Consider the following 18,009-nt stretch of genomic DNA (forward strand, 5'->3'; position numbering starts at 1 on the left):
ACCAAATTTTTCTTTTTTGTGCTGTTTTCTACGCCAAATCCTATTTTTGTATTATTTCTTTTTTGTGCTGTTTCTATGCCAAATTCTTTTCTTTTTGTTTCTATGCCAATTCTGTTCTCTTTTTTATGTTATTTTCTATGTTGTTTCCATAATACTGTTCTATTTTTTTGTGCATGCCAATTCTGTTCTCTGTGCCAAAGTTCTAGTTTTGTGCGTGTTGTCTCTGTGCAAGTCTGTTTTATATTTTGTGTTGCTTTTTATTATGCAATATTCTGTTCTAGTCTTTGTGTTGTTTCATTGCCAGACTGTCCCATTGTTCGTGTTGTTTTTATGGCAAATTCTGTTCTATTTGTTTGTTTGTGTTGCTTCTAACTATTCCAAATTCTGTTCTATTTTTGTTTGTGCTGTTTCTATGCCAAATTCTGTTTTTTATTTGTGCTGTTCTACCGACTGAGACAGATCCCACCCCCTTAAGTTAAAATAATACATCCATAGACATCCATTAGCTTAAAGAAACAAACAAAAAACCGTACACTACATAATTAGTTTCGCCACATTCTTCAAATCACACACCATGTTCTTGTTGTTGTTGTTTTGTTTAGTCTAAAGACAAAAGTCGAACAAACATTTGTTTACAAATAGATATTTAATTTTTAAGACTTCATATTGGCAAGCGTTTACACAGGACTTGCTTACCTATGCGTACGCTTGAATTACAAGCAAGTCAAAATAAATATTAAATTAGGAAAAATAACTATCCGTTATTAGAATCTAAGTTCAGGAAACAAATATGTACATACTTGTGCAAGTTCACCACATCATCTCTTTGATGGGCTTGCCTTTTTAAAGACAAATTATAATATATATCGGATGGCTCCTCCCAAAAAAACCGATAATACCTACTGAATATGAGTTTGTGTAAAATGTACGGGGACTGTAACTTATATCTATTCTGTGAAAGTTTGAGTTTTCTAAGCTAGTATTCGGAGTGGCAGTCTTCCTACAGGTGTGCAGGAGTATACAACACCGTTACGGATCTCCTAGTGGAGTGGCAGTCCTCTAACAGGTGTGCAGGGGAATACATTTTCTTAGGGATCTCCTAGGGGAGTGGCAGTCCTCTAACAGGTGTGCAGGGGGAATACATTTTGTTAGGGATCTCCTAGAGAAGTGGCAGTTCTCTAACAGATGTGCAGGGGAATACATTTTGGGATCTCCTAGGGAGTGGCAGTCCTCTAACAGGTGTGCAGGGGATGCATCCTGTTACGGATCTATTAGGGAGTGGCAGTCCTCTAACAGGTGTGCAGGGGATACATACTGTTACGAATCTATTAGGGAGTGGCAGTCCTCTAACAGGTGTGCAGGGGATGCATCCTGTTACGAATCTCCTAAGGGAGTGGCAGTCCTCTAACAGGTGTGCAGGAGGGATACATCATGTTAGGGTCTTCCAGAGTGGCAGTCCTCTAACAGGAGTGCAGGAGGAAATGATTTGTTTAACGACACACTCAACACATTTTATTTATGGTTATATGGCGTCGGGAGTGCAGGAGGGATACAACATCCTGTTACGGATCTCCTAATGGAGTGGAAGTCTTCCTAAAGGGGTGCAGGAGGATACAACATGTTACGGATCTTATAAGGGAGTGACAGTCTTCTAACAGGGGTGCGGGGGGAGGATACAACTTCCTGTTACGGATCTCCAAGGGTAGTGGCTGTCATCAAAACGAGGACGTCACAGTGAATCATGGAAGCAATCACAACGTCGTCTACCGTCCTGTCCACTCTGTCTTGTGCAGAGAGATAAGATTGTGATCACGGAATATGATTTTGTCATTCAGAATTAAATATTTCACACACTATTACTACATGGATATTTGCTACCTTCAGTGAAACGTTCCAACCCTTAGATGAGATGGTGTAAAATAGCCACATATACAAAATCGTAAGTAAAAACAAAGTAACACTCATAGCATTATTTTAATGCAATTTTGAATTAATTTGTTGCCATCTGTTGCTATCTGAACAATATTTGATATGCAGGCCTGAATATTTGACTACGTAGCAGATATTCATATTATGAAATAAAGAATTTACAGTCTCCGTATACTTTAAATAATTCTATATCCAGTAGGGTTATCGTTTCCATATATATATATATATATATATATATATATATATATATATATATATATATATATATATATATATATATATAATATAGAGAGAAATATAATATAATATATAAAATAAAATATAAAGAGAGAGAAACAAACAATAATAAAATAAAAATAAAGGTGTCTCTTGCCATCTTCCTCTGGAACACACTTTAACAGGTCATTAACTGTATCACCATTTAGATAAATGTTAACACCAATCTCTCCTATACCACTCTTGTAATATATACAATAAATAACGTTCTCGAAACTCTTATAATTTTTTTCATTCCTGTTCACTTTCCAATAAAAGAAAAGGTGAAATTTAATACCTTTCCAATTAAAGTAAACCAGAAACGTCCAGAATCTTTCGCAAAACTAAAAGAAAAGTCAATGTGGATAATAAAGGAGGTCGTCTTTCGACTCTGCCTTGTGCGGGGACACGACTTTGATCACGACAAAGGTTTTGTCTTTCAGTTTATTCTGGGTCGAGACATTAAAGGCAAAGTCGCAAAGTAGATGGCCTGCAAATTATGCTAGTGTCAGACTATCAACCGTCATGACTGTCTAGACTAACTGGACAGTTGCGTTGTAATTTCCTTTAACTCCCGACTTTCGACGGGTGGGCTCAGACTAACAATTAATCGGTCGTAGGAGTTGTATACGACGATAATCGAGTTGTAAGAGTGCTCAGACTAACAATTAATGGGTCGTAGGAGTTGTATACGACGATAATCGAGTTGTAAGAGTGCTCAGACTAACAATTAATGGGTCGTAGGAGTTGTATACGACGATAATCGAGTTGTAAGAGTGCTCAGACTAACAATTAATGGGTCGTAGGAGTTGTATACGACGATAATCGAGTTGTAAGAGCGCTCAGACTAACAATTAATGGGTCGTAGGAGTTGTATACGACGACAATCGAGTTGTAAGAGTGCTCAGACTAGCACTTGGACAGTCGTAGAGTTAACCAACTTCGTTGTGACAGTCGGTAGTCTGACACTAACCACGAAAGGTTGCCTGAAAATATACTGTAACAAATTAATCAAGGGTCAGTAAATATTTATATGAATCGATCCCCGTCGGTGGGCCCATTGGGTTATTTCTCGCTCCAGCCAGTGCACCACGATTGGTATATCAAATGCCATGGTGTGTGTTATCCTGTCTGTGGGATGGTGCGCATATAAAAGATCCTTTGCTGCTAATCGAAAAGGAGTAGCCCGTGTAGTGGCGACAGCGGGTTTCCTCTATCAATATCTGTGTGGTCCTTAACCATATGTCCGACGCCATCGTTAAATAAAACATTTCCTTCCATTACTATATGGATATTTGTGACATTTATTGACAATTGTTGGACCTATTATGCGTGTGTGTGTGTGTGTGTGTGTGTGTGTGTGTGTGTGTGTGTGTGTGTGTGTGTATGTGTGTGTATTTGTGTATATAATCGAAATACGACAAAACAAAATCAGATTGCGTGCACGACTGGTGTGCATTACTAGTCAAAATCCACTCAAACATCGTTTCAAAATCATAAGTGATCAATACTTTCTAACATAATATAGCACTAAGAAAACATTTAAGTGATCAAAATTTCTATTGCCCCTTAGTTAATTTTTGTTGAGTTTTGTTGAGTACATACGTTTAATCTGACTGATAAACTGTAATATTCAACAAGCTACATAAGCTTCATATTCCGCTTGTGTTTGATATTTTGGTATAGTATTGAAATATTACTACATAGTCCTAAAATTATCCGTCCCAGGCCATTTGCCTGACAATATCTGAGATATGGCCCGAGAGGAACGTGCCCTAAACCATAGTGATATTGAGGCACGTTAATGGAGTCCAAGATCACGTGGTCCTAAACATAAAGGGCACAATTTACGAAGCCTTCTTTTTAAAAAGGGACATACCCTAGTTTCAAACCCGTGAAAAGTAACACTAACTTTAATTAATCTACAAATCTGTAATACATTTGGATAAAGTTATAATTGAGTGAAACCTGAGTCTGTGACTTTGAAATGGTGAAATACCCTCTAAAAATAGACTGAAACTCGACTCCATAACTGTTATTCCTCAGACGCACGTGCGTTTTCAAAAATATGAGAAATGCATTTTGTGATATTAAAAACACCAGGATGACCAAACACATTTCGTATGTACAGAAATTGATAATCTAAACCATAAAATCTAAGTAAAGTATGATTTCAGTTTAAAAAAAACCGGCTACATAGTCAAAAATATGCATTAGTGTTTAAAAACTAGGGTATGTCCCTTTAAAATCGCAGATCCTAGTTACGTTTGGTTAATCTACAAACCTGTAACACGGTTGTTTAAAATTACAGTAGAGTTAAACAGGAGTCTATGTCGTTGAAACGGTGAAATATCCTTTAAAATAGACCAGAGTTCGTCTCCTTAACGGATACTTCTCAGACACACGTGCGTTTTTGAAGATGTTTAAAAAATGGATTTCGTGATATTAAACACACCAAGATGACCAGAAACACTTTGGTAGTAAGGACGATGACATCTAAACAATAAAATAACAATAAGTAATGTTTCATTTTAGTTATCAAAAACGGCTCTAATAGTGACAAATACGCGGCAGTGTTTAAAAACTAGGGAATGTCGCTTTAAACGCAGGTGTTTAAGCATTGTAAATATATGTAGTTACAAACATGATAGACCAAAATAAGAGAGAGAGAGAGACAGACAGACAGAGAGATTTGAAAATGTTCAGTATGTATACTGCACAGTTGCAGACGGGGGAAATCTCAAAAATTACATTATTCAAGGGTCGTTTTTTTTATTCCAAGAACAATTTTAATGCAGGATATTCAATAATTTAGTTTTGTATAAAATTCAAATAACCTTTATTTAACTTTATTTTATTAAAATATTAACCTTTTAGAATGTAGAATGTTTTCAAAATCAGAGGATCCGCTGTGTGGGATGGGTGTGGGTGTGTGTGCTGGGGGTGGGTGGGGGTGGGGGGGGGGGCAGGGGATCCGTGCCTTCTAAATATATTCAGGTGTCTCTTCTGGCTTTAAAACAATAATAAAACATAATGAAAATAAAAATGTCTTAGGGTTGCTTTTTTTACGAGTAGGTTCATGTGCAATTTGTTTCTCTTATCTCCCCCCCCCCCCCCCCTTCCACAAAAAAGACAGAAAGATTCCTAGACCCGCCCCTGGTTATAGCAGCAAGCGACAGCTGAATGAGATGAGTGACGGGATACGCACGACACTGCCTTTAGTAGGTTCAACACCAAGACAGTTTGCCTTTAACAAGCTGAACATGAGAATACGACACACGTCAACAGATATGGACTAAAATGCCAGATACTATGAGCATCTAGAGACCTACATGTAATTCATTGTAAGCGAACTTGCAGTACCAAAAAAAAAAAAAAAAAAAAAAAAAAAAAAGGAAAAAAAAAGAGAACATCCTTGCAAACACAATGCGATGCTGCTTAATGCTAGTGACAGACTGACAACTGCAACGACGAAGTTGGTCAACTCGACGGTCGAGTTAGAAGTTTCCCCAACTCCCAATTTACGACAGGGGCGCTTAGATTTAACAGCTAATCTGTTCTAGGTGTTATACACGACGTAAAAACGAGTTGTAAGAGCGCTCGGATTAGCGACTGAACAGTCGTAGGAGTCGCGAGAGTAGAAGGGTAGCCAACATTTTCGTGGCAGTTGGTAGTCTGAGCCCAGCATAAGATAACTTACGAGAGCTTTGTGATTTAGAACCCTGGCTGGAGATTTTCGAAGCTATCTTAGCGCTACGAGTATCGAAATAAAACATCGTAGACTATGACGTCACTACAGCACCCGCCGCAGTGACGTCATAATTTACGATGGTTTTACGGTATCGTAACGCTATGATAGTTTCTTTAAAATATGGTCCCGGGACTCAGTTTTCTTATCTTAAGATCTTGAGTGGTTTGTGTTTAGGAGCCGGGTAACAGCAGACTACCGCACATTACCGTTCTTGGTGAAGACGAGCAAAGAGTGTGCCACAAAAGCAGTAATCTATTATAATGAAACAAATATTAAATATATATTACACAGTTACGTACATCACAGAAAGTTTGATTACTGGGGCTGAATGGTCAAACTGGTGAAACTTAAACCACGTTTCTACTGCAGACACAAAATGCTTAAAATTAATCACGTCCAGATTTGCGAACTCGCAATTTGCGTCCTGCCGCTGACACAAAAGTTACATGTCCAGATTTGCGAATTCGCAACTTGCGGTCTGCCGCTGACACACAAATGATATGTCCAGATTGGCGAATTCGCAACTTGCGTTCTTCCGCTGACACATAAGTTATAAGTATAGATTTGCGAATTCGCAACTTGTGTCCTGCCGCTGACACAAAAGTGATATGTCCAGATTTGCGAATTCGCAATTTGTGTCCTGCCGCTGACACAAAAGTGATATGTCCAGATTTGCTAATTCGCAACTTGCGTTCTTCCGCGAATTCTCAACTTGGTTTCCACTGCCGATGCGAAGGTTAAATGTTCACATTGAGGTACTATCTGCTTCCTTTATAACCCCAAGTTGAATGTTGTAAATTGTCAGCTCCCTATAACTGTATTGGAGACACGAAAACTGAATGTTCATCTGTTCTGTAAAACTTATAACGATTCCTTCTGATGTCGACACGATCAATAAATGTTGACATTTCCTATCAGCTTCCGTCTTTCTGACAACGAAACTGTCCCCACCTTGTGCCCGTTTCGGACAGAGTGTACACTGATAATCTAGTAAACTGCCGACTTCTGTTGTTTTGCTGTCGGACAGCAATGTCGTGTAACTTTCGTGAACAGCTCACGCACGTTGCAGACAAGTTACTGATGATTTTAACAATGTGTGTCACTTGTTTTATGTTTTTGGGTGTGTGTTTTTTAATTTGTGTATTTATTAGAAGTATGTCAACCATGTCAGTCTTTCTTTCAGGACCGCGTCTAGTCTTATGTGTTGGTAAGTAACAAAAGAATGTAATATAATGTCATAATTATGCATGTTTTCTCATGAACCGAAATCATTGGCTTATTTATGACGTCATCAACTGACGTCAATACTGCAATAGTATGCCAACATGGTAACTCATCTGTATGTGACGTAAATTAAATTTTGAAAAAAACAAAAACACCAACGGAAATTAAACAGTAGCAGTTGCTGACGGGCGTTCATTGTTCACGGAACGTAGAGGGTGTTTCTACTCATGAAAAGCGAAGCGAAATCATAGAGCAGTTTCGCGTATACGTGAATCCCAGAGACCCGCTCGGTGGTGTTGGTGCGCACTCTTCCGTCTAACCAGGGGAGGTAACTATACAGCGCATGAAGGCCTCTCATTGGCGCGAAAACAAAATGCGCCAAATCAGCGTCATTGATGTATGCGTAACACGATACAGCGATTCCGTCGACGACCACCGAACCATGGGCGGTCAGCGGCGCATAAACGCCAACCTCAGTCCTTGCCTTAATACCCGTCACTCTAGAAAGAGTTATTCGCCCATTCGTGACGTCGTCAGTGACGTCACTGTCTGCTAAGAGAAGATGGTGACCCTCTCGAACGTCCTCGGCGTATCTAACGCTCACGGAAAGGTCCGACGAATTACCGTCCGCCACGTAAATGAGGTGTTTGGGCGTCAGAGTTACCTCCCTTCCGCTGTCGGTGGAGATGGTGTAAAACAGCGCCCTCTCGCGTTCGTTTCTATCGAGAAATGCAAAGATTTCGCTAAACACATGTTGGCCGGCCCCGTTGACGCTTAAGACCTCTTCTCCAACAAACAACTCGCCCATAGTCTTCACACCTGTCGGGGTCGCCACCGTCCCAGAGCTTGGGAAACATCCACCAATCTTTATTGCCACCGACGAATCTGAAAAAAGAAAAGATGAAGAAGAGAATGATGATTAATAAATGTTACAGTTTGTTTTTATTTTACAACACCTCTAGGACACACTGGCTAAAATAGCATGCGTTTGGTGACTCTGAGTCATCTGACATGTTGACTACCTTTTTTCTTTCATTACCAGTATGAGTTCAGGACAGCGCGGCCTTGGATTCAGAGGCGCGTAAACCTGGTTGGGACGGGAAAACACCCAATGGATCCCACCGAGGATGTCTAAGGAGAAAAGTACACAAGACCGATTATTTTAGTTTATAAGGCAGAAAAAAAGGCTCAATATATTTGGGAAGTGGATCCCCTCGAGTCCGTCTCTGCTACTGCTACCTCACCCAAACCCCCCCCCCCCCCCCCCCCCCACCACCACCACCCCCCATATCAAGACGATGAGCAACATACGCTTGGATTTTTAAAAATTCAATATTTACTTTAAAAATATTTGACACGAATTTATTATTATTGTTATTATTATTATTATTATAATCATAAAATGTATTTTTATGACATACTTTATTACTTTGTTGTTGAAATTAGTTAGACAAGAGGTAGAGGCAGCCATATGAATTTACTTTCTTAGAAACAATGAGAAATTAAACAGCTTTATGTTTATTATAAAAGCTATTTTTATGACACACAATTTAAAATTATTTTGTTGCAGTTTGCTATACAAGAGGTAGATGAATGAACATGAAAATACTTTTTTTTTTAAAGAAAAAAAGAAAGAAAAACTCTAGTCTTTAAAACTTTAGTCCGTCCCATTCTTCTACAAAACTGGGGGTTTTTTGGTTAATAATTTTAGTTTGGTTTGACGTAAGAAGAAAAGTAAAGTGTTTTGAAAACAAAATACCCAAACTATTCTTGTATCCAATTTACAAATCAATCGGCTCAGAAATAAATAAATAATACTTTAAAAAAAAGGCTTTCCCTGTTGGAAAGACTATCGAAGACAATCGGCTCAGAAATAAATACAAATGTAACTTGTAGAAAAGTCCATAGTATGAAAAAAGGTCGTTCTCTATGGGACGGACTATACATGTAGATATAATCGGGTGGCACCAACCGATCAACTTTAGACTATACAATCGGTTAGAAGTATAAGAATATAACAAAGACCTGAATTATACATCCATAAACTCTACACATGGATAGACTCTACACATGGATAGACTTTACCGTCATGACTATTTAAGCTCTCTGTTTTATGGGCGGGACGTAGCCCAGTGGTAAAGCGTTCGATTGATGCGCGGTCGGTCTAGGATCGATCCCCGCCGGTGGGCCCATTGACCTATTTCACGTTACAGCCAGTGGACCACGACTGGTATATCAAAGGCCGTGGTATGTACTACCCTGTCTGTGGGCTGGTGCATACAAAAGATCACTTGCTGCTAATCGAAAAGAGTAGTCCATGAAGTGGCGACAGCGGGTTTCCTCTCTCAATATCTGTGTGGTCCTTAACCATAAAACTGACGCTATATAACCGTAAATAAAATGTGTTGAGTGCGTCGTTAAATAAAACATTTCCTTCCTTCCTCTTTTTTTATGTTATACGCATGAAAACCAGCCCCAACATGTTTACAACACTTCCAGTATCTAAATTGGAAGAACATTTACAGTTAATATATTGTCATGCACTCGATGATTGATTTTCATAATCGATCAGCACATCGGTAGAACTAACCGATCAATGTTCGATTATAATCGGCCATTGAAATACCACAGAACAAAATAGCTTTACTTTTATTAGAATTTTCTTTTTATTACAAACAAATACGAAACTAAATAACTTTACTTAAATTATAAACTATTTTTTTCTTACAATCTTTTACACCTTTAATGTTGAAGACTCTTAGACAAGAGGTGACAAACAAACATGAATTTTTTTTAATTTTTTTTTGGAATAATGCGAAACAAAAACAAAATAATTTTACTTTTATTACAAAACTTATTTTTTATTATACACTTTTAGACTTTTTTGTTGACAAGATTAGCTCAGTCGGTTGAGTGATGGATTGGGGTGCTTGCGTCGCAGGATCGAACCATCTGGGTGGATCTGTTCAACTGATTGGGTTTTTTCTCGTTCCATCCAGAGCACCACAACGGGTCAAAGACCGTGATATGTGCTTTCCTGTCTGTAGGAAAGTGCATACACAAGATCTCTTGCTGAATTAGGAAAAATGTAGCGGGTTTCCTCTGATGACTACTGTCAAAATTACCAACTGTTTGACATCCAATAGCAATCTAATTAAAATTAGCTCTACTGGTCTCGCCAGTAGATCTAACAGCATTACGTGGACTCCCATGTCCAGGCGACATTTCATCTATAAATAACAATTTAAATATCGACCAATTACACTTCGCCTTTTATAACGTTATTCGGGAGCATACAAATTCTAAAAATATCGGGCGAGACTATTTATGCAATAGGCGAACTATTGGTCTATTTCAACATTGAAATAACAGATGGAAAAGTGCAGTAATAAACTCTGGATTGTATACTAGTATAAACAGATGTTATAGCTATACCATCACGGGGTTTTTTGTAGTTTTTTTCGTCTTTAAACGAATTTTATATAAAATTTTATATTGAAATTAGTTTCCGGCATACTTCGTAATTCACCCGAATCATTTTGTATACCCTCGTCATAAACCCGAATGTTTTCAAATGCTTTTTAAATCACTGGCATGATTTTGCAAGTAAGGTTTTAATTGGTCAAATGAAAGGTCAACTGGACATGAGTTCCAACGGGGTGCTGTTAGATCCACATGTAATAGTGGAGCTAATTTTAATTAGATTGATCCAATAGCCGATGATTATTTAACAAATGTGTTCTAGTGGGGTCTTTGAACAAAACAAATGCACTTTCTCAGAAACAATCCGAAACAAAATAGCTTTACTTGTACACTAAACGTTATTTTCATCTTTGTTGTTGAAGATTCTCAGACAAAAGGTGACGAAACAACACGGGTTTAATTTCTGCGAAACAATCTTGAACTAAATAGCTTAACTCTTATTACTAAACCTATTTTTATTACTATTTATTTATACTTTTTTGTTGAAGTTTGTTAGAAAAGAAGAAAGCAAAACAAAACGAATTTACTTTCTTCAAAACAATGGGTACAAAAATAGCTTTACTTTTTCTATAAAACTTATTTTATTACAAGATTTTAACCTTTGTTGTTGAAGATTCTTAAACACCAGGTGACGAAGCAACACGAATTTAGGTTTCTTAGAAATAATACGAAACTAAACTAGTGTTGGGAATCGCTTGGAATTGCACGTCTAAAAACCTTTATTTATAATATTATAAAATTTATTTTTATTACACAATTTAATATTTCTTTCCTTTGAAGTTTCTTAGACAGGAGGTACACGAAACAAGACGAAAGGAGCGTCAATGACTTCCACTAAAACATGCGAGTCGCCATTTTTTCGCTTGTATTATGGAAATGAGTTTCGATCAACGAGTGTCGATTACACGTTTTAAATGAAACGTCAAATGTATTTGTATATGTCATATCTTGTCGTTATCGCGTTGGCGCCGTGTGCTGTTAAACAGCTTCCCTAATGATGGTAGAAAACGACGTCATCAGATATCCCAGCCAGTCAAACTGGTATCAGCAGCAGCGACGTGCCGGTAATATTTTAAAACTGTCAACCGTCCGTCGTCGTCGACAATGGATAAAACAGAGCGGTGGCGTTTTCGCGCTGCAGTGCTAAGATGGCGGTTGTCAAATATGGTGTTTTTATCTCGCCGGTCTCCCCCGGACCAAATAGCATAGGTAACAAAGCGGATCACACCGTCTTAACGGTGTCATGTTGATCACAGATAATGTGATCGTCATAGATAAGGATAACAGGCGACAGTCTCTTCTTTTTTTTTCTTTTTTTTCTTTTTCCAGTTCACAAAATTTGAAATGCGGTGGTTTTATCTGTCTGAAATGAATGTACGTATGTGCGTGTATATACGTGTGTCTTGAGTATGATATATAGTGTGTGTGGTGGTTGGAAGAGGGGTCGTGTGTGTGTGTGTGTGTGTGTGTGTGTGTGTGTGTGTGTGTGTGTGTGTGTGTCCGTGTATGTCACTGTGTGTGTATTGTATATGTTGTGTGTATATGTGTGCGTGTGAGTGCGAGCGAGCGCGCTTGCACGCACTGAAGTTCACTTATATGCATGAATTTATACTTTGAATATATTGTTCTTTCTTTTTCAGTGGGTAGGTGTAAGGCCACTACACCGACTTCTCTCTCACTAACCACTAACAATTAACCACTAACCCTCTGTCGTGGACAGACAGCCCAGATAGCTGAGGTGTGTGTCCAGGATAGCGTGCGTGAACCTTAATTGCATATAAGCACGAACATAAATCTAACTGAATTAATAAACAGTGACCTGAAGCAGACTCAAGACTGCCCCTTTAATGACTTACATTACGTATTAAAGTTTGTTTTGTTTAACGACAACTCTAGAGCACATTGATGTATTAATCATCGGCTATTGGATGGCAATAAAATTACGTATGAAATACATGCTTCTATGTCGATATCCGTATTTCTGACCGTCGTAATGTTTGTAGTTATCCAAAAATCAGCTATTGGGCGTCAAAGGTATATGATGAACACAATTATCAACAAAGTCATCGTCTACATATTTGTGAAAGAGTTAAAGGCGCAAACTCTGGTTTCAACACATAAAATGGACATTAAGTTTGGTTAATAGTCAACGTGTTTCTGACCGTCGTAATGTTTGTAGTTATCTAAAATATCGGCTATTGAGTGTCAAAGGTATACGACGATCATAATTATCAACAAAGCATCGTCTACATAGTTGTGATGGAGTTAAAGGCGCAGACCCTAGTTTCAAGACATAAAAATGTACACTAAGTTTGGTTAATTTGTAAACCCGTAACACATCTGGAGTTACAATATAGTGAAACAAGAGTGTCTGACACTGAAATGGGTGGAAAATAACAGCTCGACCCCATAATCATTTAAAGGGACAGACCCTAGTTTCAACCCATGAAAATTAACACTAAGTTTAGTTAATCTACAAACCTGTAACACATTTGGATAAAGTTACAACTGAGTGAAACATGAATCTGTGACTTTGAAATGGTGAAATACCCTCTAAAAGTAGACTAAAACTCGACTCCATAACTGTTACTTCTCAGACGCACGTGCGTTTTTAAAGATATGAGAAACGCATTTTGTGATATTAAAAACACCAGGATGACCAAAAACACTTCGAACGTACGGAAAGTGATAATCTAAACAATAAAATCTAAGTAAAGTATGATTTCAGTTATCAAAAACGGCTATAATAGTCAAAAATATGCTTTAGTGTTTAAAAACTAGGGTATGTCCCTTTAATTTACTTTTCAGAATTACGTGCCATTTTACAATGATAACAAATGCATTTTGTGGTATTACAAACACCAGAGCCCCGTTCCACGAAGCGATCTTAGCCCTAAGATCAACTTAAGGGCATAGGGTAGCTATGCGCTTAAGGTAATCTTAGGGCTAAGATCGCTTCGTGGAACGGGGTCCAGGATACCAAGAGAAACGTTGGATGTAGAGAAATGGGTAATCTAAATTAAACAATACAATGCAAGTAATGTCTAATTTTAATTGTCACAAACAGCTCTCATGGTGAAGAATTCTTCGTAACGGGGAATCATCAGGGCCTATCACTTTAAATGAACAGGACTTTACTTCCCTATAATCCATACCTACAAAAACATATTTGTTATGAACTAAATAGAGGATATTTCATGTTTTTTGTCAAATATGATTTTGTGCTGTCAGTTGGTGGTCTGATAGCACTGATACTAGCATACGACGTGGTTGAGCTGAATGGACTCGATTGCCCGGTAACCGAGGGTGCAAAAAAAACACCAGAAAAAAAAGAAGAAGAGCAGATCACCGAAAAGTGAAAATGTGTCCATGTTTTACGTCTTTGTCTTTATTGACAACTGCTAATGTTTTCGTGACTTTCCGTCGGTTTTCCACCAAAGTCTACAAAGCACCGTCGTAACGAATGCGGAAGGTTGCTGGCCACGGCGAAACGTGTCGAGGGAGAAACGTCGACGTGCCCGAACTGGCTAGCGTGCGGCTTAGAGCCCGCCTCGGAGAAGATGTGCGATATTTACCGCGTCGCTCGCCAAATGGACAAAAGGCTAAAATAAAGTCAAAGGTCGCAATTTCATCAAACTGATAATCTATTTGAGAGAGAAAAAAAAACTACCTGTACTCGTTGGCTTTTGAAACATTTTAAGTTTTGTTTTACGACATTGATTTATTAATCATCGGCTGTTGGATGTCAAACGTTTGGTATTTCGACATATAGTCTTACAGAGGAAACCCGTCTTATGGTATATCTAGGCGTACGGGCTCCCATTTTTGTAGGTTGCAGACTGATTTTTGCCCGAATAAAAAAAAAAACACGAATCTGAATAACAAGGGTTTTTTATACACCCGTTGGTGAGAACATTCGTTATTTTTGTAACACATAGTTATAACACACGTATGTGATAGCAATTTAAAGAAAAACAAACTGCTGGCTGATCCTAGGTAATGACCAGGTCGCCACTGTCATACAGCCCAAAGAAAAAAAAATACATCCAAAAAAACAAAACACCCAACAATAACCCCCCAAAAATCAAATCAAATCACACAATTGAAATTAACTGCTTCGTGACGTATAAGTTAATAACCGGCCTCGGTGGCGTCGTGGCAGGCCATCGGTCTACAGGCTGGTAGGTACTGGGTTCGCATCCCAGTCGAGGCATGGGATTTTTAATCCAGATACCGACTCCAAACCCTGAGTGAATGCTCTGCAAGGCTCAATGGGTAGGTGTAAACCACTTGCACCGACCAGTGATCCATAACTGGTTCAACAAAGGCCATGGTTTTTGCTATCCTGCCTGTGGGAAGCGCAAATAAAAGATCCCTTGCTGCCTGTCGTAAAGAAGAGTAGCCTATGTGGCGACAGCGGGTTTCCTCTAAAAACAGTGTCAGAATGACCATATGTTTGACGTCCAATAGCCGATGATAAGATTAAAAATCAATGTGCTCTAGTGGCGTCGTTAAATAAAACAAACTTTACTTTTTTTTATAAGTTAATATAAAACTGAACACTTAGGCCGCCCCTGGTTTCGGTCACTGGCGGTGTCAGAGGTCGGCCCCTTGGAGTACGTTCCTGAACCTTCTTGTTTAACGACACCACTAGAGGAGATTAATTTTATTATCATCGGCTATTGGTTGTCAATCACTTGGTTAAAAAAATTCAGGCATGTTAATGCAAGACTACGGCGTTGATTGTTATTCTTGTTATATGTTTTCCCTCCAATCCCATCCCCGAGCAGAAACAGCAAAAAGTTTTAAAGGAGGGTACACAATGCTAATAAGGTAATTTGACATTTGGACGAGCGCGAGGAATTTAACACAGAATTTAGGAAATCACCGCCTATTTCGTACAATGGACGGCGGAGCACCGCGGTCGCTGTGTTGATACAACTAAGAAAACGGCCCGTATCATTTTAACAGACTGCCAAGCGCTGTTAGCCGCGTGCAAAGTTTGTCCTGCCTTTGTCCAGGCCTCGAGTTTCCGACTCTGTTTGCTCACTTTATGCTTACAGTTTATTCATCTTGTGAAAACACTTAGAAGGTGTTTTCCAACAATAAAGCTAATACGAAGAATCTCGGGTTTAAAATGACACACGAGTATCACCTTTTGGTTAGCGGTGTCACAGCGCTCGTTTAGATAACAAACACTTGATTATGTCCTCGATTCCTTTTGTCCGACAAAGGAAAATGCATTAAATTTGGTTGTGAATCGAAATGGTGAGAATATCGCCATTACGGTTTGTTCTTTTGTACTTTCCTCCACCGTTAATTACCGCCACTGTGCGCCTGGGCAAAGGAAGCTGGTCAGTTAGCGACAAGCTAATACTTTCCTTCAACAGAGGGCCCAAATAAATGATGCGTGGTTTACATAACGAGGGACGTAGACAAACACTACCACTGGTTCCAGACTAGGCGTCGTATTCACAATTTACTTACAATTTTCATACACACTATAGAAAGGACACAAGTAAACGAGCAGCAGGACACGGTTTCTATCGGTCTCACAGACACCCACAAGAAAAAGAAAAAAAATGGATGTGCATGTATTACTTTTATCTAACTACATATGTACCTACCTATTTACCTACCTACGTATTGGCCAACCTACCGATATACCCACCTGTCTGTCTGCGTATCTATCTATCTATCTATCTATCTATCTATCTGTCTGACTGCTTGTCTGTCTATATGTCTGACTGACTGTCTGTCTGTCTGTCTGTCTGTCTGTCTATCTATCTATATATCTGTCTGTCTTTCTCTCTGTCCGTCTTTCTCTCTGTCTGTCCGACTGTCTATTTAGTCATCTATCTCATTATATATTTGTCCGTCTGTCTTTCTGTCTATATGAGACATCTCTCTATCTGCATGTCTATCTACCTGCATATCTATCTATCCATCTATCTGTATGTCTGTCTTTCTCTCTGTCTGTCTGACTGTCTATTTAGTCATCTATCTCTCTCTATATATATATTTGTCCGTCTGTCTTTCTGTCTATATGAGACATCTCTCTATCTGCATGTCTATCTACCTGCATATCTATCTATCCATCTATCTGTATGTCTGTCTTTCTCTCTGTCTGTCTGACTGTCTATTTAGTCATCTATCTCTCTCTATATATACATTTGTCCGTCTGTCTTTCTGTCTATATGAGACATGTGTCTATCTGCATGTCTATCTACCTGCATATCTATCTATCCATCTATCTGTCTGTCTGTCTGTCTTTCTCTCTGTCTGTCTGACTGTCTATTTAGTCATCTATCTCTCTCTATATATATTTGTCCGTCTGTCTTTCTGTCTATATGAGACATCTCTCTATCTGCATGTCTATCTACCTGCATATCTATCTATCCATCTATCTGTCTGTCTGTCTGTCTGTCTCTCTGTCTGTCTGACTGTCTATTTAGTCATCTATCTCTCTCTATATATACATTTGTCCGTCTGTCTTTCTGTCTATATGAGACATCTCTCTATCTGCATGTCTATCTACCTGCATATCTATCTATCCATCTATCTGTATGTCTGTCTTTCTCTCTCTGTCTGTCTGACTGTCTATTTAGTCATCTATCTCTCTCTATATATATTTGTCCGTCTGTCTTTCTGTCTATATGAGACATCTCTCTATCTGCATGTCTATCTACCTGCATATCTATCTATCCATCTATCTGTCTGTCTGTCTGTCTCTCTCTGTCTGTCTGACTGTCTATTTAGTCATCTATCTCTCTCTATATATATTTGTCCGTCTGTCTTTCGGTCTATATGAGACATCTCTCTATCTGCATGTCTATCTACCTGCATATCTATCTATCCATCTATCTATCCATCTATCTGTCTGTCTGTCTTTCTCTCTGTCTGTCTGACTGTCTATTTAGTCATCTATCTCTCTCTATATATATTTGTCCGTCTGTCTTTCTGTCTATATGAGACATCTCTCTATCTGCATGTCTATCTACCTGCATATCTATCTATCCATCTATCTGTCTGTCTGTCTTTCTCTCTGTCAGTCTGACTGTCTATTTAGTCATCTATCTCTCTCTCTCTCTATATTTGTCCGTCTATCTTTCTGTCTATATGAAACATCTCTCTATCTGCATGTCTATCTACCTGCATATCTATCTATCCATCTATCTGTCTGTCTGTCTTTCTCCCTGTCTGTCTGACTGTCTATTTAGTCATCTATCTCTCTCTATATATATTTGTCCGTCTGTCTTTCTGTCTATATGAGACATCTCTCTATCTGCATGCCTATCTACATGCATATCTATCCATCTGTCTGTCTGTCTGTCTGTCTGTCTATCTATCTATATATCTGTCTGTCT

General features: G+C 38.6%; 1 protein-coding gene and 1 long non-coding RNA gene across 2 annotated transcripts in view; one reads left to right on the forward strand and one right to left on the reverse strand.

The window, feature by feature from the left end:
- Positions 1–633: 633 nt before the first annotated feature.
- LOC121385415 lies at positions 634–2,200 on the forward strand. The gene is made up of 2 exons (XR_005959538.1): positions 634–1,353; positions 1,468–2,200. It is a non-coding gene; the product is annotated as an uncharacterized LOC121385415 (long non-coding RNA).
- Positions 2,201–7,073: 4,873 nt separating this feature from the next.
- Positions 7,074–18,009, reverse strand: part of LOC121385425 (sonic hedgehog protein A-like) — a 51,941-nt gene continuing 41,005 nt past the window's right edge. Inside the window, exon 3 of the mRNA XM_041516101.1 lies at positions 7,074–8,044. Coding sequence (XP_041372035.1) covers positions 7,359–8,044 — 686 coding nt within the window. The 3' untranslated portion in view covers positions 7,074–7,358. The remainder of the gene's footprint in view (positions 8,045–18,009) is intronic.

Source organism: Gigantopelta aegis, chromosome 11 (genome assembly GCF_016097555.1).
Source record: "Gigantopelta aegis isolate Gae_Host chromosome 11, Gae_host_genome, whole genome shotgun sequence".
Lineage (NCBI taxonomy): Eukaryota > Metazoa > Mollusca > Gastropoda > Neomphalida > Peltospiridae > Gigantopelta > Gigantopelta aegis.